A 26508-nucleotide genomic window follows, 5' to 3' on the forward strand; every position below is an offset into this window, starting at 1 on the left:
ATTTACATGTACGGCCAAGTTCAATCTACTACTAGTAGAGTGTAATAATAATGTTGACCAATGTTGACTGATCACAACCTGAGGGTCACAAATGCAATGTCCACAGCATAAAGCGATCCTTCTACTGGTCATTTCAGGAATGTTTTCCATTGTGAGGCAGGTTTTTTTAAACACGTGTCCCCCCAAGGGATAGGGTTTCCAGTTTTATAGCAAACGAATGAAAAGGTCGACACGTACCACTTTGAATACACAAGAAGTCAACAAAAGCAATCATTTTGTGACTGTTCCATCTAGCCCTTAAGGGAGAAACTGTGATTATTTGTCTGGTGTGTCGACGTCGCGTCCATATATCTTGATGCACAATAATGCCAATGCTGTCCATAACTGGTTGGAAGATTTAACATAGTCTCTCCACTCAGCCTGCAAACGCAGCAATTCAAACGCGGTATTTTTCATGGATACCATGCGTAGAAGCTGATTGGCTGAATAACTGCCATGATGCAAACTTTGAGTATGATATTGCTATAACGAATGTATGTTACTGTCTAGATCCAACAGGTTTTGTTATAAATTAACAACTTTTGCTATGTTAGATCGCCCAGATCAGTCTCTCAAATTTGTCAGGAATAGATAATGAAATACTAACATTAATACATACATACATATGTACATACATACATACATACATACATACATACATGCATGCATGCATGCATGCATGCATGCATGCATGCATGCATACATACATACATACATACATACATACATACATACATACATACATACATACATACATACATGTACATGCATACATACATACATACATACATACATACATACATACATACATACATACATACCCATATACATACATACATACATACATACATACATACATACACACATACATAAATACATACATACATACATACACACACACACATACATACATACATACATACATACATACATACATACATACATACATACATACATACATACATACGAACAATAAAGTGCAGACCAAAGTAAAATGATTTACAGTTACAACAAAACAGTTTATGCAATATGACCAGGTATGTGTAAAATCTCATCTACTCTAAAAAATATTCATTTGTTTAAAAATACTAAAACCTGGACATCAACAGTAAAAACATCTTCATATTGTTTGATAATCTAACTATATGTTTATGTAAATATGCAAATGTATAAATATTGCTGATCCTTGAATGGTATAGTCCTTGGTGGTTGTCAATAAATGTTTAATATATTTTGATGAAATCGGTTCCATTCTTAATGATCCTCATATGTGATGTAATCTTATGATGCCATATTCATCTCTTGTGTGCCATTATTCCCACCAGGTAGAATATTTTTTCCGTTCCTGTGGACATCTGTACAATCTTCCACAGGATACTCATTTGCTTGAATTTATTGGTTTGCGTATGTAAAGTCCAAAACACATTCACAGACAAGGGAATTTCTTCCTTGTCTTGGACACTTCTGGTGAAGGTTTCAGGGGAACTGTAGTAGAGATCACTGCCTTATAGGCCACCCTCCTCTATTTTGCTATCGACCATTTGTAAAGGTTAGGATCCTTCCACTCACTTGTGGGTAGAAACAGCTAGCTTATCGGTATGCAACCTTCAGAAAAATTCATAATCTAAACCTCATTCGTGATTTATATAAAAATATATGGCTACCATGAAACTTTTGTTAAATTATTTTTGACATCATGGACAAGGGTTGCTTCATTTACAGGAGATGATCATAATATACTTCATATGAAACATTAGGGAACTTGCAAACCCGCCATGTTGAATGTTGCATCATGGGAAATATGATAATAAATACGAATCAATTGGTATTGTAAACAATGTTGATGCATTTTGTGTAACCACCAATAATCAATTCATAGTTACCCAGACCATTGTGGGGGGGGGGGGGGGGGGGTTATTTTATCAGTAGCTCTAGATTAGGTATTATGATAACCACATACAATCTCATAGTCCTTTGCGTCTGAGCATGCTCAGTCTGGATTGCAAGTTCCCTATTCTGAAATCCGATAAATAGCATAAAATAAGATACAGTTCCAAATTTGAAGTACATATTGCAACTCAATATGGCGTCCCATGTCTTTTGTTTGAATCGTCTAACCGCATGGGGGTGATACATTCATAACGAGTCAAGTCTGAGATACTGTATAGGGTAGCAACTCATTTTGGCGACCGACTACTTATTTCTAAATACTATAAAAGCCTAACTTTGTTAATCACAAACTTGTATATCCAAAAGTTACATGATCTGCCATAAGTTAAGTTAGTTTATCCCCTGTGTAAATAAAAACTATATTTCTAAAATATGAAAATCTCCGATGACTGAGAATTCAAAGTTTCTAAAAGGATAGTCTCTTACTTCAAATATCTAACTCTGAATTCTACTTTTTTGTCCTTTTCATATTACTATCATAGTAGTCTCCAGAGTTTTGATAATTGTCAATCGCTAAGTTTGATGTGCTAAATTGCTAACAAAATTCTTTTTAAAAAAATGAAAGTTCAGTTTCTATTTTGAAATGACAAGGAATATCCTATTCATGCACAACAGCTCTGATATAAGTGCATTCTACAAGACCAAGGAATTAACACAAATTATAGTAAATATTGTCATGGTCTATAGGTAAAAGTTCATGAAAACCCTATATAATTTGCAAAGGGTTGGTAACATTAGGGGAGCCCTTATGCTTGTTTGTTTGTTTACTTTTGCCTGAATAAAATGATCTCGAAAAGATAGTCGTAATACTACTGGAAACAACATAAACAAAAAAGTCATGTCGAATTAACTTCTTCAGATTATCATCATATATTGGACTGCTGTGTCTGGAATGTCTGTGTGATTGTTTCTACAACTGCAAAGACATCACATCAAATCCTTTCCTTAACATGACAGTTTCAAAGTCTTTGTCTTCCTCTTGTTCCCTAGCAACAAAAGAAAACATGTAAATTATGACAAATTATGCAAATTATAGATATATATGTAAATTAAATAAATGTATGCAAATTATAGAACTACCTATAAATATGTTATATAAATACACTTACTGAAGCAATGTAAATAAATAAGAGATGTACATTATGCAGGTGTATTTAGATTTACATAAATTATGGAGATGTATTCAAATTGCAGAGATGCAATTTGCATATGTGTCGAGCTTACATTACTCAACATGCTTACATTCTCTATTGATAAATGGAACATTAAAGATACAAAGTATGGACTTTAACATCAATAGTACAACACTAATGTCCTAAAAATAACTTTAAACTGCTTGTGTGTTATAGCCTGTGTAAGCCACTTGATCTAGCTACTAAACTGACAAACTGAAGTACATTGTTGGTCTTTGATGTTCTACATTAAGCAACAAGAATAAAAGAAGAAATAATAAGAAGTAATAATCTCCCAAATTATCCAATAATACTCACTGTAGCCTCTGTTCCTCTAATAACATAACCAAGTTATTTCTCTGGTCGACAACATCCACCAGCTCCTGTAGTAATTTCTTTTCCTCAGTACGCTGTTTTTTGGTCTTCTTGGCATCTAAGTGAAAAATAAGATTATCAACAATCACGATAAACCACTGTACAATGAAATTTTATCGATTGAGAACTGTTAAGCAAGTCTTTATTGAAAGGTCTAGATTGGATAAGTAGTAAACTTGCATATATAATTAGATGGTATTCTCAAATATTTGTCTTCCTTCAGCCAAGGAAAATACGAATGACCCATGGGGCCTTTGTCACTACGAGTCGCTAGACAAGTAGTGACAACCCTTAGGTCACGAGTATTTTCTGATTGAATGAAGAAAAATATTGGAGAATACTGCGCGCCAGTAGTATCAAAGAAAAATCTGCAAAAGTAATGGCAATTTTGAATGTTTTAGCTCACATTTCGAACACAGCAGAACCAGTGACATAGACACGCGCTGTCTTGATGTAGAATGACCAGAGTATATATTCCATTTTTTTCAACTTATCTCGTGTATTGTATAAACTAGTAATGTCAGTAAGATTTTGTAGAGCCAGACAACGTTTTGTTACAGGTTTAGTGCTTTTTTAAATTGTCTGTTTCAGCAAAACGGTCATACAGTTGATAAATGGCGCACTTTGTATATTTCTGAACTAAAGTGATGTTTGGTAGATCATTAGAGATGAGATTGTTGTGACACTAAACTGGGATTAAATATATAAACTATGAGTACCACTCCTACCTTCGATTTCCAATTTCTCTCGTATTTCTTCCTGAAGCCTTGTCTGTCTGTCTTCCAACTCCATTTCAATAGACCTAAAATATCAGAAAGATTCGACTTAGTCTACGTCATCACATTTGCATAGACATACGCAAGAACACAAAGTCATTATACAGGGTTTTTAATTCATAAAAATCTGTCAAAATATTGTGATTTCTCTATAGAGTACAAAACGGACCACTTTGACAAACTTTGCATATTTGAAATTTGAGTCAAATTTCGTCAGAAGGATACAATTTTATTCTTGTCAAATGTATTTGGGGATGGAGTGAGCAATCAAGAAGTACATAGTGACGTCACTTACTGCATCGTCAGTTCCTGTTCGAATCTCACCAAATCATTCTTTGCATTGATTAGATTCAACCAGTCTTGCATCAATGAGTTCTCCTCGTTCTCTTGCAGACCTGAAATAAAGTCAGTGTTCAGGAATAAAGATGGGGGTGGTAACATTACCATGGCAATATGAGATAAACTCCCCTCTCAAGTAGAGAGTCAATCATCGGGGCACATGGACTTAGAACTCAGCTGGACAGAATAAGAGATTTTCAACGTGTTTCAGAGATAAGCTTGCTAGTGAAATGACTCAAAGTGACAAACTGTACAGAGTCTGTAGTGTGTTAGCCATATAACAAACATTCAATGACAATTATTTTACATGCTTTTAACTTGTCCAATTTCCCTCAAAAACATTAAGGGTTAAAGATACTAAAAGACATGGTTTAAAAACATACTGTCGTGATAAAACACATACAGAATTTTACATGTTACTATTTCGAAAGCAACAGTAAGATGTAGTTTCCAAAACGAATATCAGATCTGCTATTGGGCCTCAATGCAGTCCCGAGAGTAGGAATCGGTCAGTCACAAAACGTACTGTAACAGTACATGTCAGACCATGTATACGATGACAGATCACTGAGATATATACCTAATCTTGCTACACAGTGAAAAGTGCAAACACCTTCAACGTTGTTTACGTACCGGGTCTACGAATCGATTTCTCAATTTCGACTCCTCTATATTCTAGAGTCTTCTGTTTAACTTCCACTTCTTGAAGATGTCTTTGGATTTCTTGAGCCATCCTCAACCTTCTGTGTTCCTCTTGCTTGTGTTCTCGTCTCGTTTCCCTCACTGTTCTCCGTCTCATCCTTTCCTTCTGTTCATCCTCCGTGTATCGCTGGGATTTCTCCTGTTGCAAAGAACAAAGTGTTATTATTCATGACACAGGAATATTACTGATTTGTGTTCGCCAAACAATCTTAGAGTAAACATCAGTACAGCAACAGTTAGAAGAGTGTGTGGATGAGGGATTTCATCCATTTTCACGACTTACATGACACAGTAGCAAACATTTTAGATAGTATTACCTATCTTATTAGGACAATGACCAGATATCTCCCTTACCTTATATTTTAGTACAGGTGGTCTCTTCGTCATTTCAGGTATCTGAGGTGGGACTGGTTTTGGTCCAACTGCACCACCAGAATCTACCTCATCTGTGCCGTGGATTTCAGAAACCGGTGTTGGTTTTGAACTTGGAGGCAATATGCTGTATATAGCAAAAGATCAGATATGGTGAGTGTCATATCGGTTCTGTAGTCTAGCCAAGTCTAATCTGATGCAATATGATATGATATGATATGATGAGATGTGATGAGATGTGATGTGATGTGATGTGATGTGATGTGGTGTGGTGTGGTGTGGTGTGGTGTGCAGTGCAGCAGCGCAGCACAGTGCAATGCAATGCAATGCAATGCAATGCAGTGTACTGTAGTTTAGTGTAGTGTAGTGCAGTAAATGTATTGTGAATTGGAGTGTGTGCAGTGCTCCGTAGTGCACTGTACTTGCTTGTGAGTGACTTTTGAACTTAAGAAATGAAAAACTATCAACACTATTACTTACTCATGATCCTCATCGTCCGATGAAGATGTAAATGCTAGCCATGTTTCTATATCAAGTTCAACGTCACTACCATCACTGCTGTCACTGTTATCACCATAGTTATAGCTGGTTACTTCCTCTTCCGGTATCATGACGTCATCAGTTCTGTTAATGGTGGTGGCAAGAATGATTCTCTCTGGTGTTGGCGGGGAATCAGTCTCTACGTCATCTGTCTCCAAATCTGCTGATAAGTTTAAGCTTTCTGGGCGGTAACTAGGTTTCTCAGGAATCAACCTCCGTGGTTTTGGCGGGGTGACTTCAATACTTTCCTGGAACACAGAAGACACAGTTTTGCTAGAATTGTAGCTAGACAGAGTCTTTAGCAAGGAAGAATCTCACTTGTAGGTTTCTCATACAAAGTTTTGAAGTACATGTAGTATGATTTTTGACACAGAAAATTAGAAAGTGTGGGTTGAAAATGCACATCAAATGCCAAAGGTCATTGATTATATAAACAAAATGAAAGCTCGTCAGAAGGCGTGCAAAAGACAGTACTATGATCAGATGTTCGATTTTATTAATTTTAGATGTTTCCTGCTGTCTTCTTTGTAATTCTGTGTTCCCTTCCTACTTACTGCAGACAGTAAATGAACCCCCTTGTTTCAGAAAAGTCGGTCACTAATTTTGTATTAAGAATATTAACATACACACGCACGCACACACGCACACACACACACACACACACACACACACACACACAACATACGGACAGATACAACCGATACCTATAGCATCACTGATGTTACATGTTCAAATTAAGTAAATAACTGTGAATTTTTTAAAAAAATAGATATAGACGTTGTTTACGCCACCTTTGTTTCTTCTCTTCTCGTTTTTCTTGGTTCACTGTTGATGGCTTTATTAATGTGTTGTCGACAGCAAAATAGCCCTGGAATAATGATATCGTGAAAAAATATTAAAATTAAATTACTGTTTTGAGGTCAAAAGCCTCGCTTTCGCGTGTACAACGTAATGTCGTTGAAAACCGGTTATTTCTATGTTATCTCTACCTACCGAGATCTCTCCCACAAAAAGATATTATTAAATTCTCCCATTGGCTGGAACTTGTCATGTGATATACATTGATCATCCAATAAGAACACTTATCAAAGAAAGATCTGGAAAATTATCTCACCTTCCGAATTATTTTCATTTGGTGGCACATAAAATTCATAGTTGCCGATTCGAAGCGTGACGTCACAGTAATAACATTTAAAACAACCACGATGGAAAAACATTCCCTCAGCACTTAATCTTTCCATGACGTAGACCTTCTTACCACAGAAGAAGCATATATCGCTTCCACTAACAGTGAAATCACTCTGTTAAAAATTATGAAAAAATATATAAACATATGACGAAATATTGTACAGGTGATGTAAGCTTGTTGAGACTTATAAAGATCGTTCAGTTTAGTAAACTGCAATGAGCATTGACGTTTTCCCGCCTAAAGCAAATTTGAATAAAATTGTCATTTTTATGTAATATTTTGATAAATCCCAACTTAATTTTCGACCGAAATCGTATAAATAATAGTAATGTACGAAACAACGTAATGTTCATTTTAAAAATTGCAATATTAAAATGCTGTCTTCCAAAATACATATTTTGAAGAAAAATGTCATCGCAGAGTAAACATGGCGTCTTAATCTCGTTGTCAATGAGTAAAAACATTTACACGTTGTATGAATTATCTTGTCAAACATAACACACAGCTGATGTCAAGGTTTACGATGCGTTTTCTTAAAAAAATATACATTAGTCATAGAGGAGACCTTTTTCAAGGCGATTAAATCTGTCTTGTCTGTTAGATATGACACTTCAAAGTCATAATGCTCGGAGAAACTACTTGTATGAGCATACAGAGAATGCAAATAGTTATGTCATTTGATACGAGTGGTAAACAAAGGCGCAAATTGTTACGCTGTCTGTTCTTTCCACTCGCAGTGGACGATGCAACCACGCAACTAAAGTGTCAAATTCAACTCGTAGCTGGCCGGCGCTTTGCCATCGACAAGTTCAGGTATCTAGGTTCAATTTGGTAGATCTCTTTACGGGCACAAGAAAAGTGACACAGACTTACATGTCCACGGACTTCCCTGGAAGTTTGTTTATCTTGAAACTGAGAAAACAAACTGTCTGCTATTGCACTGACTCTGTTTGCACCCCGATCATTCACAGCCAATTTATCTTTTGTGTCTTGTATACCACTATCCTGTAACATAGTAAACACATCCATATAGAATCATGCACCATTTGCTACACCAGACACAGGTGGACAGAGACAATTAGTTATGTTTAAAACAGACAAACAAACAAACAAAATAAACAAACAAACAAACAAACAAACAAACAAACAAAACAGGAAAGCTACAAAGGAAAATATATCAACACTCACAAACATTACAGACATGAACAACATTTATGTAATGGGTGACTATAGTATTAAAAGTGATATATTATAATTTTCATCCCATTGATTTTGATAATTAGAACAAGACTTGAAATGCACTCATTGCGTATCAGAGTTTGGAGGATCTGGATTAAAGGGCGCAATGTATGCTGGACAGGATATCAAGGTCAGGAGCCTCCTTTTCATCCTGAACGTCACTTCCGTTTTATCTATGGAAAATGTTCACAGTCATATTATAAAGATAGCATGTAATTGTATTCACTTACTGGGAAGTCCTTACCACCTTTTCGTCCCTGTTGTGGGCTTGGTCGTTTCTCTGCATCAGCGGCAGAATATTTGGGAGGGATTCCAGCGATCTCCTTAAACTGTTTGTCCAAATCACCTGCCATACTCCTAACGTTAATTCGCCTTGTTACTTTACTTTGTTCATCTGTCTTAGATTTCTCTAATTCGGCAATGGCGGCCTCCCTTCCCGCACCATTGAATGCTTCACTTCTGTATGATGTATAAGATAACAGGGCTGCTCCTTCAGAAACAGCACCCGTGCTAATTTTCACTTCAGCCTAAAATCATGGGAAAGTAAAGATCATCAGTGATATAGTAAATAAGAAAAACATTGGTTTAGATAGGCCCTCTAACTTACAAGAATGGAATCAAAATAACATCAATGAAGATGCACACACGAGTGAAAACAACCGGGCAAAATGTGTACAACAGTGACCATGCCTGGTCGAAAACATAAACTTGAAGTAGGTTCACATAGGGATCTATAACTGACTTGCAGAGCCATGGTTCCCATTAGAGCATCTAACACAGTCTATTCCTTACCCGAACCCACCTAAACTTAACTATCATATGTCCATCACTCGCTTAGTACATTGTTGCTGGCATTTTCACATTGCTTTAAAAACTAGTTGTCGTAAAACCATGTCTTCACATGTAAAAAGTTATCATTGTAAAACTACCAATGCCCGTTTGCGGCTATGTTGGGAACACTGTGATGCTCTCCCATACTTTTTTTGTGTGACAGCGGAATAAATAGTCTGCCTAGCTCAAGAGTGTGAAAATTGGAATTACTGTTTGAAAGGAAAATACATGTGTATGAATTCAATTCCACACTTACCTTGCTGTCTCTATCTGTATGCATAATTTCAGGTGTGCTGCTCTTTCTTTTCCCCTTCTGTTTGTCTTCCTTTTGATCCTTTTTGCGGAATCTTCTAGAAAGTTTAGTTAGTAAGGATGCTTTACGTACAGTTGATTTTAGGCTGGGTACAGACTCCTTTTGTACGGAGGCACTGGCACCTTTAGGTTAAAGCACAGTGTGTTAGTTATATGTGGTTAAAGACAACGTGTTAGAAAATGGCCGCCATATTGGATTTTCGATTGCTTATTTTCATACCCGGTCATCCTTTCACCTTGTCAAATTACATGTTTGAATCACAAAGTTGATAATTTTGGTTAAGAAACACTTTTCGCATCTACTTTCATTAACGTTTCGCAAGGCATGTGGTAATTTTTCATAAGTTTTTGTTAACAGAAAATGTGTGTTGGAAAATGGCCGCCATATTGGATTTTGATATTTTTTTAGTTGTTTCTATTTAACTGAAAAAAAAGACACAAATATGAAACAATGTGCAGATCGAAAGGTAAACTTATCCTGATATGATTTGAATAGCTATGTTCACACTAACCACTTTGTTGTGCCATTGGTTCATCTTTGAATATTTCATAAAATTGTGATAAGTACGCCACCATAGTCAGCTTATCTGGTTCGTCTAAAGCAGCCATTTCTTTTCCCGTCATAACGGGAGAAATACCAAACTCTCGTTCTGCGATATCGAACGCCAGTTGGTTGTTGTCTGCTACGTCACTTTTCTTCAAAGAGTTGAAATCACTGTAAATGTAGAAATATCAAAATAACACAATAAACGTTGTTGGCGCTCGTTTAAATAATCCCCATCGGAACTACATGTAATATCCCAGAAAATGAAAGTTTTTTTACAATCTTTCCAAACTTTGCCATCTTTCTGGTCCTTATATAAATAATAAACAAAATTTTAAAGTTCGTCATCTTACTCTACATAGAGTCTTTGGCGGCCATTGTATCACGTTCCATGTATCACTGTGTGCCATCTCTCCGCCCAAATATGTGTACGTCGCTGTTTAAATGAACTGATAAGATTTACAAAGCTAGATAATATATTCTTACATAAATTCCGGTTTATATCTATGTATCAATGCACACAACGCCAGCCCACTCTTCCATGATGACGTCACATCTTTAACATTTACATTTTTATAATTCTTAGTTGACTTTTGACACCACAGTATTAGGTTCTTGGTTCTTGCTACAGAATCTGTAATAGGAAAAGAAAAACGGGTCAATTTGGTTGACACGCGCTGACGTAGAATAATGGTACAGTGCGTTGCAGGTTACTGTTTACTGGCTCTGCTTGATACAACTACCAGGGACGTATAAACACAGTCCCTGCAACTACATAGAGAGTAGAGCCCATAAGAAACTGCACATGCTACAGTTTATGCTAAAATTACATGGTCGCAATTTCTTGCTACATTTAGTCAGAATGAAAATAATCCTTTCAACGTATATGCTGCAACTAGATCGATCTTTTGATGTCTGCACGGTAGTATATTAGTTTCATTTAGAGAAAATGTAGCAAGAAACTGTATTCATTCAATCGTGCTATCTGAAAGTGTAGCATGTCCAGTTCCGTTTTGATTTCTGCATGGGTGGTTGTATCAAACAGTGAACAGTAACCCGCACCCTGCTGTATCTCAGTACTAAAGATCCATAGTAAAATATTCATGTATAGATCAAACTATGGCGATAAACACGTACACGTCGCATTATTTCTCTCTGCACACAAACTCTCTTTTCTCCTGTCTGCCTATCTGTCTGTCTGTCTGTCTGTCTGTCTGTCTGTCTGTATGTATGTCTGTCTGTCTGTCTGTCTGCCACTGTGTTTCTCTTTATGCGTCTAGCTGGCTGTCTATTTATGTCTGTATCTGTACGTCTCTGTGTGTGTCTCTTCCTCCTCTCTTTGTCTCTCCATAATCTCTGTCTCTCTTTCTCCGCGTCTCTTTATCCCAAATTCTTACTGCGTGTCTCTCTCTTTCTCTGCATAATCTGTTCTTCCATAACATTTCGAACATTTCTTAGTTGACTGTGACAGTGTCACTTATAAAATGATCATCTACGAAAGCTCACGCCGACAAGTTCACACGATCAACTCAGATGAGTGTTTCTGAAATGATCAACTTACCGCTCTTTTCAATCTTTTTCTTGAACTTATGGATGGACTTTGCTCTCGCAGCACCGTCTTTACCACAATCATAGAACCTGGCAACTTCATCCATATCAGCCAGTTTCAGATTGTGATTAGGGTAGCGAGTTTTGGGATCAATACTGTATTTACCAATATCCTTAATCAGATTCTCTGGAGTCGTTTGTCCCAAGAGGCGATAAATCCCTTCTCGTTCTGCTAAAACTTCTAGCGGTGACTTCGAAGATGCCCAGCTTTTGATAGCCCACGCTGCGTCAAATGCACCAAGAAACCCACGAGCACATCCCGAACCAGTAGGCCAAAATGGCTGTAACACAAAATATGTCATTCTGATAAGGATCGTCCATTAAGACAGATCGTGTCAATACTAAAAAATACTGAGAACTGCTTGTGCGTTATAATAAGTGTAAGTCATTTGATCTACCAAGCTGATGAACATTTTCGTCACATAGTGTATCCTTATGTGTACTGAAATTTCAGCAATTTGCTGGGAATGTGAGGGTTATCGGGTGATTTCTCATTCACTTCTCGCCCTAGTCATAACTATCTACAATAAGGAGAAATAGCGCTAGCCATTCGTGTCCAAATCAATATCACAGTTAGCATTGATGTCAATGATAGATGTCATGTCATTCCGCCCTCGTCGGTCATCACTTCATAGAGTGGTGGCTGAGAGGGCGGCAAGACTCGTCGTATCTTACGATTATAGCAGACCTAGTAGTTGATAAATTTAGCAAGTACATCCCAACTATACGTGAACAAAGTATACCCATTTGACATGGACTTGAGTGTACATTACATACATAGATTCAAATACTAATCCCACTGTCTATGCTAAGATAAAACGACTTTAAAGTCATTAACTATTGACTTCTCAGCAAAGCCCAGGTTGCCCACAGGATCTCAAAACAAAATTAATGAAATAACGGGATATCTGATAAAAAGTTAATAATAAAATATTGCATAAACAGTTTCCAATAATTAGTTATTAGAAAGTATAGTTTATGTATTACTGAATTTGGAAAATTGCAAGTATTTAGAAGTATTTAGTATACCTCAAGTAAGCTATCTCCAACAAGCTGGACCAAAAGTCGGCATCCATTCCTTTCAATTACTCGCGATGCATTCTGTGCAGCGTACATACTCGTGAAATCAAAGACAGAAACGTCTGGTTGTCCGTAGTGGTCCTTTGCAAAATCCAGTTTGGGCAGTTTATGGTCTGTTGAAAAGTCGGCAGCTTCATGTGCAAATTTCAAGAGTGCCTCCTGGTTGATATTCTGACGTGATAGAAGTTGTTGAGTTTCTGCAAAATCCTGAGAATTGATAGTAAAGTTGGCATTATACAACAATTCTTTTCAAAAAATATGGATCGACATTCTCTACATAAACCATTTCATTGACAACTACGGTGCACGTGATACCGTATTGTGAAAACATCATGAATATTCATTGTTTACCTACTGCATATGCATTTCTGCTGACTGACATGGGGAGTGTGGCTCACATCAAAGATCCCCAAATGAGATTCAAATTCAACTTGATGATTCTCTGAAATCGCGCATAATGTCGGTGATGTAAAATCATGAAATGACTCTCCAGAACCCATAGTTTACAAAAATGCCATTATCCTCAAGTTCCCATTTAACTCCATGAAGTCTGACTTGCCACTTTAACACATACCTGAATGAGTACTCCTTTTAACAGCAAACACTTTTTCTTGGCAGTCATAACAAAATAATGGGTTTCATCTTGGTAATAGACGATATTTTCTAAATCTATCTTCGTCTGTGCTTTCAGATCTTGAAAGAATTTCTGATTAAATATGTAGGCAACGCCACTGATTTCTGGCACCTTGATTTCAGCCTTTGTATGTCTGTTGATGAAGTTGACCGTTACGGCAATGGCTAATTTACCAAGAGCTTCAGTCCTCTGGAAGCCTACAACCAAGAAGAACTCTCAATGTTTGAATGGAATTTATACTTCTGACACTCTCTCTCAGCAAATTGTACGTTTTCTTGTTAAAATTATTGTAACTCAGCCAAGGCTTTGTCTCTGCCTCGGTTTTGCTTACATACCAGGCGTTTACACATGAGCTAGACAACAAGGTATATGGTGCCTCTCCTTTGAGTTTCGTAATATTGTGTCTTTTGTCCATGTTTTTTTATGCCACTGAGTCTCTGAGACTGACTCTCTCTCTCTCTCTCTCTCTCTCTCTCTCTCTCTCTCTCTCTCTCTCTCTCTCTCTCTCTCTCTCTCTCTCTCTCTCTCTCTCTCTCTCTCTCTCTCTCTCTCTCTCTCTCTCTCTCTCTCTCTCTCTCTCTCTCTCTCTCTCTCTCTAAAATCAATATTTCTCTGTCTGGTTGTCCATGTGTCTCTATGTGTCTGTCTCGGTATATTTTTCTTTCTTTTTTTTTCTTTCTCTGTATGTCTCTTGTGTGTGTGTGTGTGTGTGTATGTGCGTGTGTGTGTGTGTGTGTCTGTCTGTCTGTCTGTCTGTCTGTCTGTCTGTCTGTCTGTCTGTCTGTCTGTCTGTCTGTCTGTGATGAAAACCATACCCACCTTTTAGTGTATTCCTTTTCCCATCAGCTCCAATCAGTACATCGAATGTGTATTTATTAAGTGGGTGTGTACGAGGAGATATAGACGCCTTCCATCCTAGGCCTATGAAGATGATCAAGTTCAAAGTCAGTTCGAAATAGAAATTACGGTTTGATCCTTAAAACATGCAACTTAAAACAATTCTTGGTTAAATAATGTGATTGATTGATTGATTGATTGATTGATTGATTGATTGATTGATTGATTGATTGATTGATTGATTGATTGATTGATTGATTGATTGATTGATTGATTGATTGATTGAAAAGTCCTGCATTGCACTGGAAGTACTCTGTATATAGGACCTACAGTTCCTTTCTGTACTATGAGCGGCTATACAAAGCGTTGAAATTTGAATTTCAGTGTACTCACTTTCACCCTTACTCTTTTACGGCTCTACAAGGCCATCGAATACAGTGTACTTACTTTCACCCTTACTCTTTCTGTACTGTGATCGGCTATACAAAGCCTTGAAACTTGAATTTCAGTGCACTCACTTTCACCCTTACTCTTTTACGGCTCTACAAGGCCATCGAATACAGTGTACTTACTTTCACCCTTACTCTTTTGCGGCTCTACAAGGCCCTCGAATGTTGTTTCATAATGAATCTCTACTCCAAACAGCAGTGCTACCTTTAGTAACATCCATTGGAGACGACGTATGCCTGTAGGTCAGGAAAAGGTCAAATAACCAACATTTTAGTAGTATTTATTTAGCTATCTATCAAAATATCGTCATAAACCATCCTTTTTATGCCAATGCTATAACTCACGTTCGTCGCGTGTCAGAAAATATGGTTTGGCTTGGCGAGAATAGATCAAAATAAGTACACATGGAAAAGTCCATAACCAAGTACATATGCACCCAGATGCGCTACTGATGTTGTTTTCTACGCACAGCAAGGCATTGAACGCCAAGTCTCTGAACTAAGAACAAAATAGTTGTTTAATACATTGTAGGTACTTTTCAAAACTGTCTGCAAAGCCAAATCTGATTTAAAAACTAGCAAAGAAAGGCATTCGAATTCCATACAGAATTCTTTTACAGTATTGTATGTCTATTGTACTTGTCGCTGTTGTTATTTGTTAGTCTGAAGTTGGTTGAGGAAGAGTAGCTGAATACTCAGAATAGTAGGGTATAAGCTACGTCGAGTTGCTCCGACCTCAACGACCTGCTCTATATATGAAAGGGGTTGACCGATGTGTGAGGGCGCCCTGTCACGGCGTACCTTACAGACTTACAGACAGGTATTGGTTAAAGCTTGTTGTAACCTTTACAGAATGGGAGCAATCACCCACAAACAATGCCTGTAAAGTATGACGTGTTGTGTCACCCTATCATTCACCACTTCTGAAGAGAAGGGCAGAACGACAATGCGACAGTCTTCCAAAACACAGCAACGCACAACTGATGAAAACTAATTTAAAGCGAATAAGAACAACAATATTTCGGCACTCGACCGCACTTTATTGTGATTTTCGTGACAGCATGTATATCAAGCCAACGTCCCTATAGCCTCCGTAGGGTTACTAGGTGGATGACATGAAAAGCGCAACGGTAATGAGATAACCATCCGGAATTCTACGGAGGCTAACTTTTCTTCTAATTGGCATCATTCACGGTCGTACATTTCGTACTTACTTATATGATCTACGGAGCCTGCACAAAATTTGCCGTAGAACTTCTTAGCACCAAGACTTCGAAGATCTTCAATAACAAATGGCCAAAGATGAAGGACGTTATTTCTACTAAATCTATCTCTTTTCTCAACTACAACAACTTTAGCACCAAGTAGTGAAGCTTCAATTGCAGAACGAAGACCACATGGTCCTGAACCTATGACGAGCACCTGAGATCGAAGAGAAAAAGTTATGATATTATACCATGTACGACACAAGTTGAACAAAAAATATGGAATATATACTCTGGTCGTTCTACGTCACGACATTGCGCGTCTATGTCACGATAATGCGTGTTTACGTCACTGGTGTTCGAAATATGAGTCAAAACGTTAAAAACTACCATTACTTTCCCCGATTTTTCTTTGATATTACTGGCACTGGTATAATTATGTTATTCTCAAATATATTTATTCCTTCAACCGGAAAATACTCGTGACATAAGGGTTGTCACTACTCGTCTAGCGACTCATAGTGACAAAGGCTCCTTAGCTCACTCATATTTTCCTTGGCTGAACGAAGAAAATATTGGGAAATAACATCTTAATAATCCATTTGGGGTAAAAAAAAAAAAATACAATGTATGTACATATAAGCTTACATGTACTTCTATTGTGTTAGAGTTACATAACTAGTGCACAAATTGTCCAATGATTCAGTCTTGCAGGAAGTCTTGCAAAGACTTCTTCGTCTTCTTAGTAACATGTACAATGTCTAATTATTGGTATTTTAACAATTTTCAGTGAATAGATAATTGGTTGTCTGATCGATCAAACAATACCCAGCCACAAATAGAGTAGATTTAAACTTTAGAGTCTTTTATCTGTTAGTTTTAATTTAAATTATATTTACCTTTGTGTTCGTGCATGCCTTGTTTCTGTTGTAATCTTTATGTGAGGCTCTCTTGTCTAACTTTGTCCACAGGGTCTTTGGTTTCCATGACGTCAGTCTGTTCTTAAGATGTGGATAACATGAATTGAAATCATTGGGTTTTATATCTAAATGTTCACATAGTTCTTTGAAAGAGCTGACAATAGTACGTAATGTGTTGGCTTCAATGAACTTGTCGTAAAGTTTCGACGCGGGGTCTTCTGTTTTCTTCTCCATTGTAAAAAGTTTCTCAAGAGTACAACTTCATCATTGAATTAAATTAATCTACAATTAACCAGAGATAGGGTGTAAAAAATTAATATTTTTTTTTGTAAGTCATATACGAACCAATCTGATTAAAATCCGATGTAGATGTCGGCTAATCGTTCATTGCTATTTTACCTTTGTTATTTTGCCTGAATTGACCTTCTTGGTACATATGTTTACATTTTCTATCCTGATCCAGAGGAGGCGATCAGGCTAAAAAATGTAAACATGTACCAAGAAGGTCAATTCAGGCAAAATAACGAAGGTAAAATAGCAATGAACGATTAGCCGACATCTACATCAGATTTTAATCAGATTGTATACGAACCAGCTTTCAACAAAACTTCTAACCTGCAATACTCTATTTGCCCAAACTCTGGAAATATGAGCTCAGAGAACTCCGACACCATTTTCATAGGAGACGAAGGCGTGTCGGTGTTCGCGGAGCGCATATTTCCAGAACTAACTTTATCCCGTATTGTCTCGGTTACTCAGGCTTGGTGACCGAGACTAAATTTGATTTGTGATACCATACAGACCGTAGGAGTGAGTTGAACGTACTACCCCCAACTGCTCATCATGCTGCAGCGCCTAAGGATGTTAACTTTCAGGTTCAAGAAATCATGTTACAAAAGCTTCAAGACAATTTCTATCACGAACTGTAAATACATCACATTATGAGTTCATGAAGTGTGTGCAATTCACAGTATCAAGCACGAACATTAAAGTCGGGAATAAACCCACTACCTCAAGAAATATGCTTTATACAACAATAATATAACTATTTTGAAGGAGTCGCTTGTAAGCCAGCTAGACTACCATCCGTCGAAATCACGTGTTAATGATTCGCTTACGACATTGTTTTGATACAAATACACCCATCGAATTTTTCATCCTATAATAATTTTTTTTTTTAGTTTTTTAAACACTCATAAATGTTAGTTTTCATGCTGCCCCAATTATTTTCTAGTACGTAATTTAACTGCAAAATAGCGGCAGCGTGACATAAGATACAGATATGTTCTATAAACTGAATTTGGTCTCAGAAATGACCTGCATTGAGGATACTGAAAACATCAACGTTCAGACTGCTTCTCTAAATTCATATGAAAATAAATCTGAAACGAAACTAGAAAGGCGTTCGAATTGTCAATTTTAAAAAAAAAATCTTGTGTCCCGCTGAGGACACTTCAAAATCAACAGCCCGGGGTATTGACGACAGTAAATCACGACCTCTCTGTATGAAAGTGTCTTAGTATTGTTAACAAACCACGATCTCTGTGCATCAAAGTAGTTTTACGTCACAATATGCAAATCAGTTTTTATTATTACCCATGTAATCGATGTCACGAACCGGTCTTCTACGAACTATACATATTGCGAGATTCGTCATATTACGTCATTTCCTGTGAGGTGCTTATGTAGATTAGATGTTTTGTTCAAGTGACAGTGAATCATAATTCAAAAAAGAAAGTATTAACCATATTGTCAACATGTATAGCACAAATTATGTTAGACTAGCTAAGTCGACTTTTTATTTTAGTAGTCCGTATTTTTTTTTAAATAATGATTTTTAAAAATCGATTGATTTAATTAGATCATGGTCGTGAATTTGAATTAACAGAGAAATCTAATTAAAGTTAGATTTAATTATTTTTGGGAAATTGCGCACAGCAGCTGCTTGTCATCTTTCGTGGAAATGTTCATCAAGATGTAGCGCTGTGACGTATGACGTACGTAGTGTCACGTCAATGTATAGTACGTCGATGATGTGTGGTCACCCGCAAACCACATCCATTGACGATGAGTCACGTGACTGGATTTGAAAAAATCAGTGTGTATCAGGAATTTATTTGTCGACTTAAATATGAATCGATAAGATAGCAAATGAAATTATTATAATTTGACAAAATAAATACTTAAGTTTAGACTCCGTGTATTGCAGAACTGGTTGAATACATATATTAAATCAAAGAAGATTTTTTAACCCAAGTAACAACTTTGACAAGTTATAATTACTTTCAATCAAATCACACAAAAAAACTTCAACTTTTATTTTTTGACGGAGACCGGTCATTAACCATCCAAGGTCATGTATTTGAGAGAACATTTCGGGATTCACGTCATCTCTTGTACAAAGCCCTCCATTGGGTACTCCTTTGTTGTCATAGAAACATAGACAATCGATATCTTATCATGCCATCATGTAACTCTTTTTGTACAGTAGATTGTATTTATTGAAATGAATCGATTATAATGTTAAATGTTAGTAATATAACGCCTACATGTAATGGCCTAAAAAAAACACTTTAATGTCTTCCAAATGAAAACACTTATTTTGTGCTTTGGTATATAAGTTCATTATTGACAATATCATTCGATTTTGGTCACTGTTTCTTATAATTATTTATAACACTATAGAGATAAAGAATAGCGTCGAAGGAAACCGTGAAGCGACGAGTACGGTGCTTCAATAACAAGGAAGGCATTATGGTTTGTGTATTAGACTAGCGGGGTGAAAGGTCATGGAATGCTGTCAACGAACACTGGACTAACGAAGCCATTCTGAAATGTATACATACATACACGTACCATGTCTATATCAAACACACGGCTCGAGTGCTATATATGTTATTTATGTTAACTTTTACAATTCGAGTCTTATTCTGAGTAATATAATAAAGCAGTGTTTCCCAGAACTATACGTCAAACCAGTAACTGAAACCACCACACACTAACACTAACAGCACAGTCGAAGGCTAAGCTCGGCTCGACGTACAGTGTAGACCTACGTGTTATCATGGAAGTATAACCCACGGTGTTATTTACACTGTGTGCCCCACATAAATAAGTCACAACGCACAGGTAAAATTTACAACACAACAAAAAAAGATATGCATTAATCCCCCATTTTAGCAACATCAGCAATATATTAGTAGAGCGAAACGCTTACCTTAGTATCACAGTTGGAAGTGTCTAGCCATAGGACACAAACAGTACCGACCTATCAATGGCTGTAATGTAAAGCCTTATAGCGAGTCGATACGTGCTTATATAATTTCAATTGTTACACGACACCAACAGGGGGAATACTCCTATTATCATAACAATACTATATTGCTTGGCGTGGGTTGATTGTATTGTCACCTTGTTAATTTGTTGTCAAACCTATTTTTAAAGATAACACGTACAAATAATGGTCCACTCTAGCGCTAGGACAAGTAGGTGTGAGTTGTTTGTAGCGTCCTGTAATATTTTGATTGCCTGTATTGGTGAATTTATCAATTTATTGAATCAATAGTTGGTACAGTTTCGTTGCTAGGCGACACAAGCGCTAATCGTCCCCTGAATTCGAGCGATGTTTATTTTGACAATTTTTTTATTGACTGTATAATTTATGTGATGAATATTAATAGTACTGGACTCCATACTTTTACGGTATGATCATCGTCGTGAAACAGCCTCTTTACGGCACAAATAGACAGCGCACGATACAGCGCAGAGGCATTGTCGCAAACCCTCTATAGCCTCTTTACGGCGGTGCTCAATAGGCGCATAGAGGTTGTAATTTTCGTTGCGTCAGTAGAAAAAATCATACTCATTGGCAAGCTTGCGAGAATGTTAATGTATATACACAAAAATGTGCACTAGTAACATTATTTCCCTGACTTATCCTGACCGTTAGGTTTTATTTGTCAGTGGTTAATGTATAAATCGATAAATGGATAAACGAAATAGATAAATAAACAAATAAATGTGTTTTATATCTGTAAATCAATATTTACAAACGCTGCTTCCTGGTGTATCCCTCCCCAAAGGTCTACACCCTCAATTTTTAAATAGTATTATACGAAATTCTCTCTTATTATGTGTGATCGGAAGCTACACTTCGATGCTGACTGCCGATAGTTTATTTCTACGAAATCTTTTGAAAATATAATAATGCAAATATGTGTGTGTTACATACTAGGTTTAATTATATTAGTTTAGTGTATACATTTACATGTATGTCGTTGAACCTTTTAGTGTAGGAGGTATGGCTGAACTAATATCATTTTTCTGTTTGAAGGATGACGTCATTGAATTGTCATTTGATCTAAATACGTTATGATGTATCTAAGTACATAGCAATCATAATTATCATATGGATTTATGTATGTGTTAATGATCTACGTCACTATGATTGAGATACAACACTGCATTGTATTGTCTCTAGATCTTGAGACAGGTAGACAGACAATAAGGGGTACTATACACGAGTCCATCCGGTGTCAGTACTGAACTACACTACACTTCTGTATGAACATTTCCCTCAGGCACGGTTCTCATTGTCATCCCTGCCTGAGAACCACAGACAGACAGACAGACAGACAGACAGACAGACAGACAGACAGACAGACAGACAGACAGACAGACAGACAGACAGACAGACAGACAGACAGACAGACAGACAGACAGACAGACTGCACTGGATCGTACTTTGACGTAACGCCAGATCTGAGGTAGAGAAAGCGCGTGACTATTACAACAACACTTGTCACCTATTCTACCACGATTATTCACAGTTGGATATATTGTTTTCGGTAACAAAAGGCTAATTTTAACTTGACCAAGTCGATACTTCCTCAATTACACTGTATCTGTGGTAATAAATCCGGTATTAGTGATTAACATAGCTTATAAAACACCCATGACATATCATTAAATCGTACTTTTAAACAAAGCAAGTCACACATACAAAATAAAAGTATGAATGCCATAGACATGATTCCCATTGCGTTATCGTACAGTGATACGGAAGTTGTCGAATTCTCAGTGACAGAGACTTACCTCAGTGAAAGGTGTGTGTTCCAATGTATGTTACTTATGCCCTCACTGCTGTTATATTGAACACGTGGTGACCTTCTCAAGTGTTCTTACAGACTATTGACGAGCTACACTGAGTGACACATACTACATGTCAATACTCGGAAATGTTGGTACTATTAATAACCTTCATCCGGGTACACGCATGCAATATCTGTTGTAATAAATTATTTGGATTTCCTGTATTTAAATCTTTGGTTACCTTTTAACTTGAAGTGGCCCGTACGCGTTATTTAAAAATCAGTCGGACCATTCCTTAAGTCTTCTGATGTTTGTTGCGAAGAATGTATCACCAACGATAGAAATACCGTACAACAGAAGGAGACATGAATATGGATATGTAGTATGTAGTGCTATGAATACAAAGCCAGTATGTAGTAGTATGTAGTACTATGAATACAAAGCCAGTATGTAGTAGTATGTAGTGATATGAATACAAAGCCAGTATGTAGTAGTATGTAGTACTATGAATACAAAGCCAGTATGTAGTAGCATGTAGTGATATGAATACAAAGCCAGTATGTAGTAGTATGTAGTACTATGAATACAAAGCCAGTATGTAGTAGCATGTAGTGATATGAATACAAAGCCAGTATGTAGTAGTATGTAGTACTATGAATACAAAGCCAGTATGTAGTAGTATGTAGTGATATGAATACAAAGCCAGTATGTAGTAGTATGTAGTACTATGAATACAAAGCCAGTATGTAGTAGCATGTAGTGATATGAATACAAAGCCAGTATGTAGTAGTATGTAGTACTATGAATACAAAGCCAGTATGTAGTAGCATGTAGTGATATGAATACAAAGCCAGTATGTAGTAGTATGTAGTACTATGAATACAAAGCCAGTATGTAGTGCGGAAAATGATTCTTTTGTTGACATTTTATTTTAGTGCCATGTAATTAATATAGCAAAAATTCTTCTATTTCTCAATTTGACGACATTTTAAAAGATATAATTAAATTTGGGGGTACAAAACATCCATTAAAATTAAACTCGATTTTGTAGGATAAGAACTAAACTGGCTCACAACCCCCCCCCCCCCCGAATTTAGTTTTTTTTGGTCCTACATTGAACTGTTGATCTAGCCCCTTACGTACACTTATACGAGTAACATCATCATGTGTAGTTGACCATGAATACAGACCGTAAATACACGCTTCCCCGGTCTCTTCATGTGAACGACGGAAACCTCGAGGCCACCTAGCTAGTACTCGATGTCCTCAAATAGCGACATCAACATCCGGGCAACACTTTATTGGCAATTAAATAAAAACCATACCATAGGAATTTCCCTGTGACATCACAGAAGTCAGAATAAAACACACCAAACAGGTGCAATTAGAGAACACATCTCAACACATATTTGTCTAGAAGCTATCCGTTGGTTTTGAATCTGAAAATTTTGCCATCACCGACTTCCTTGTCTGTGCACTCACTAAATGTGAGATCTTAGGATACAAAACCAACGGTTAACTCTATGTAAATTCAGGTGTAAAAGTACTTGTCAGTTATTTACATATAACTGTCCACCTTCTGTGATGATGTCACTGTAGATTAGTGGAATGTTACATTTTCCTACATTGGCATTAAGTGGCGGATTGTTGACTTTTATCCATGTTTTGTTCCCTGTCGATAATTTTGACTGATTTTGAAGTTAGTTCTGGAAGTTTCTGTAATGTGTTGGCGAATAGCTGATTGGTCTTTCCATAGACCATCGTTGGTTGACGTTTTTTTTCTTCATAAAACACTTGAACAGTCGAGTGGTGGCGCGCTACCAGTAGCAACTCGACAACGCTGGAGCTCTATAACGTGTAATATATTTTTTTTGTCCAATCGTATGTAGTGTTGCGGTTGACACACAGCGACTGCTAGCGGCATAATCTGAGCTTATTTTTGTTTGAGTAATTATTTCTGTATTATTTTACTTGTGACAGAATTGAAACCTTGCTAACAATACAACTATATGCAGTGGTTACCAACCTGAGTGCAAAATAGGAGCGACCGTCACACTCCCGTACACCACCTACTATCTCCGATCGTGACTTACATGTATCGGACATTACTACACGTATTTGACAAAGTCGAGTACCCACGTATACTTCATTCCTCGGATTGAAATGTTTACTGCACGAGCTCAGTGGGTGCGCATTTTCGCGTGCAGTCGTGCGCGGGTCTTAAATACTTTCCCATGAAATTACGTCAAAAGCCCGAAGATATATATGCCTTTAGAACCTAAAAACATTTATTTTCAGCAGCGCTTTCAACGTGTAACTGTACAACACCTCTGAACTTGACTAAGTATTGAATACTGGCGTTGTAGGCCTACATGATTGAATGTAGTCGGACACACAGAGGAAAATGTTTATGCCATGTCATATCGAATCATTGTAAATTACATCGATGTTACATTAACATTGCACTAAGAATACGTCGTGTGCGATGTGCCCGGGTCGTGTGGCCCCGTCACGGCGTACCTAATTACAGACTATATCATAGTTTAAATCGAGGTTTTATGTCAGCCCTCCCCCTCCCCAAGTAAAAGAGTTTTGCTTTTCTTTGTTATGACCAAATATAGTCAGTGTAAATCAACAAATACATGTATGTGTCATGTTTATATCCATACTGTTCAAAATTCATTCTTGCGTAAGTGTCATTGTATTCAGAGTCCATGAATCATACACCGCCAGAGTGAATTGTATGAACAAAAAGTGTCGAATGTGCAATACAATTATCTATCGACAACAAGAATGAAAGAAGTTTAGAAATGAATAAGGCTGGAAACTGAAGTATACAGACGAGGGGGAGGGGGAGGGGCAATGGCGAGAGAAAACCATGAACAATAACGTCCAACGTCTGACATGTCACCGTGATTGAAAGATTCGTCGTCGGTACGCCCCGGTGTCAATGTGTACAATTGTTACAAACAGCGCCAACAACGACGATTTTTTTAAAGTTGACAACAAATCGTGACTATGATACCTGTGTCAGGGCCCTGACCTGTGTGTCACAGTCTCTTGTGGGGTACTATTCAATTCAAGAATCTTCGTAATTCAAAAAAATATCGTTATTTGGTACATTGTATTTATGAATATTCCAAAAATACCGTCACCAGAATTAGTACAGTGCTGAAATAATGACAACGTATGTTTGGTCTGGTTTTATATTGACGTTATGACCAAAATCAACCTGTTGCTTTTTTGTTGTAACTACACGCGATGATGGAAGACACCATTATGATATCAGCATTGACGGTTTCGCTGAGCGTGTGCCTTCAGGAACTTGCCATCTGGAAAGAATAATTCCCATGGCGGCCATTTGCTTGTCATGTCTTGCCAAATGCAAAACAACCCCCCCCCCAAAAAAAAAAAAAAAAAAACCAAAAAAAAAAAAAAAAAAAAAAACCAACAACAAAACATAGAAGCCAAACCACAGGCAATAACGATATCTTTCTCTTGTGTATAGCAAAATCAAATGCCACAATATTACTGCAGTAGTAGATAGCAATGCAGCGCTTGCCATTCTTGCAATGCAAAATTTAACTCTCCAGCTCCAGTTACCTAATGCTGTCATTTTGCCAGACACTAACATGGTTGTATTGTTTGCCAAAGTGCTAAACTACTGTGACGACCAGCAACGCGAAAACAGACGGGACATTCATAAAAATCGACCCGATGCAATATCCCAATTCGTCCATTGCTTCACTACACTCGATGTCATCATAGTGAAATAATATATAAAGGTCGATTCACTCTGGTTGCTGTGACTCAAGTTGTCACTCGATTCCAAATTTGGTAATTTCTCACAAAAATATCTAGCTATCTTGCAAAAACACCTGACACAAACATGGTCTATTTAACTGCTATGAACCCTGGCTGCAGACGTTACCCATAAAAGGGCAAACGGAATCCCCTGTGAGGAGTGATCGTTTGTCTTACAGCCAAAAAACAAACAAATTCCAAAGTTCAGTGCCATTACAACAGGTGGTCCCACCCCCTTTAATTGAAGTCTAAAGACGCTTGATATTTGTTACTTTTAGATTTTTTCCAGGCAGAATTGAATCTTGTTATTTGGTAGGTTTTAGTGAGAAGTAATTTCATGTGGAGTTGCGTTTGTTTGCTTTAACTTTCTGGCAACTTTCGCTAATTTATGCTTGGTGTTGACGAATGGCGCCCTCATTGTTGAGGTGTAGAATTACACAACGGAAGAGCTACTCACGAGTGAGTCATATCTATGCTAATTTTAAAATGGTTGATATAAG

At 37.1% G+C, this 26508-nt stretch overlaps 1 protein-coding gene across 2 annotated transcripts; it reads right to left on the reverse strand.

Annotated features, from left to right (window-relative positions):
* Window positions 1–1953: 1953 nt before the first annotated feature.
* On the reverse strand, window positions 1954–22245 carry LOC144452583 (protein-methionine sulfoxide oxidase mical3a-like). 2 transcript variants are annotated; one of them, XM_078143703.1, is made up of 22 exons: window positions 22208–22245; window positions 17093–17395; window positions 16203–16410; window positions 15112–15225; window positions 14522–14623; window positions 13643–13899; window positions 13018–13275; window positions 11942–12269; window positions 10867–11014; window positions 10349–10551; window positions 9781–9959; window positions 8924–9220; window positions 8328–8459; window positions 7380–7566; window positions 7057–7133; window positions 6206–6513; window positions 5708–5852; window positions 5285–5492; window positions 4608–4707; window positions 4265–4338; window positions 3480–3594; window positions 1954–2975 (listed from the first exon to the last, which is right to left on the reverse strand). In XM_078143703.1, exons 2-22 carry the CDS (start codon window positions 17345–17347, stop codon window positions 2900–2902), a joined length of 3771 nt encoding a protein of 1256 aa, XP_077999829.1. In that variant the 5' UTR covers window positions 17348–17395; window positions 22208–22245; the 3' UTR covers window positions 1954–2899. The 2 variants fall into 2 exon arrangements, with proteins under 2 accessions (XP_077999829.1, XP_077999828.1); XM_078143702.1 differs by lacking the exon at window positions 22208–22245 and adding an exon at window positions 20331–20449.
* Between the last annotated feature and the right edge of the window lie 4263 nt (window positions 22246–26508).

Source organism: Glandiceps talaboti, chromosome 23 (genome assembly GCF_964340395.1).
Source record: "Glandiceps talaboti chromosome 23, keGlaTala1.1, whole genome shotgun sequence".
Classification (NCBI taxonomy): Eukaryota; Metazoa; Hemichordata; class Enteropneusta; family Spengelidae; genus Glandiceps; species Glandiceps talaboti.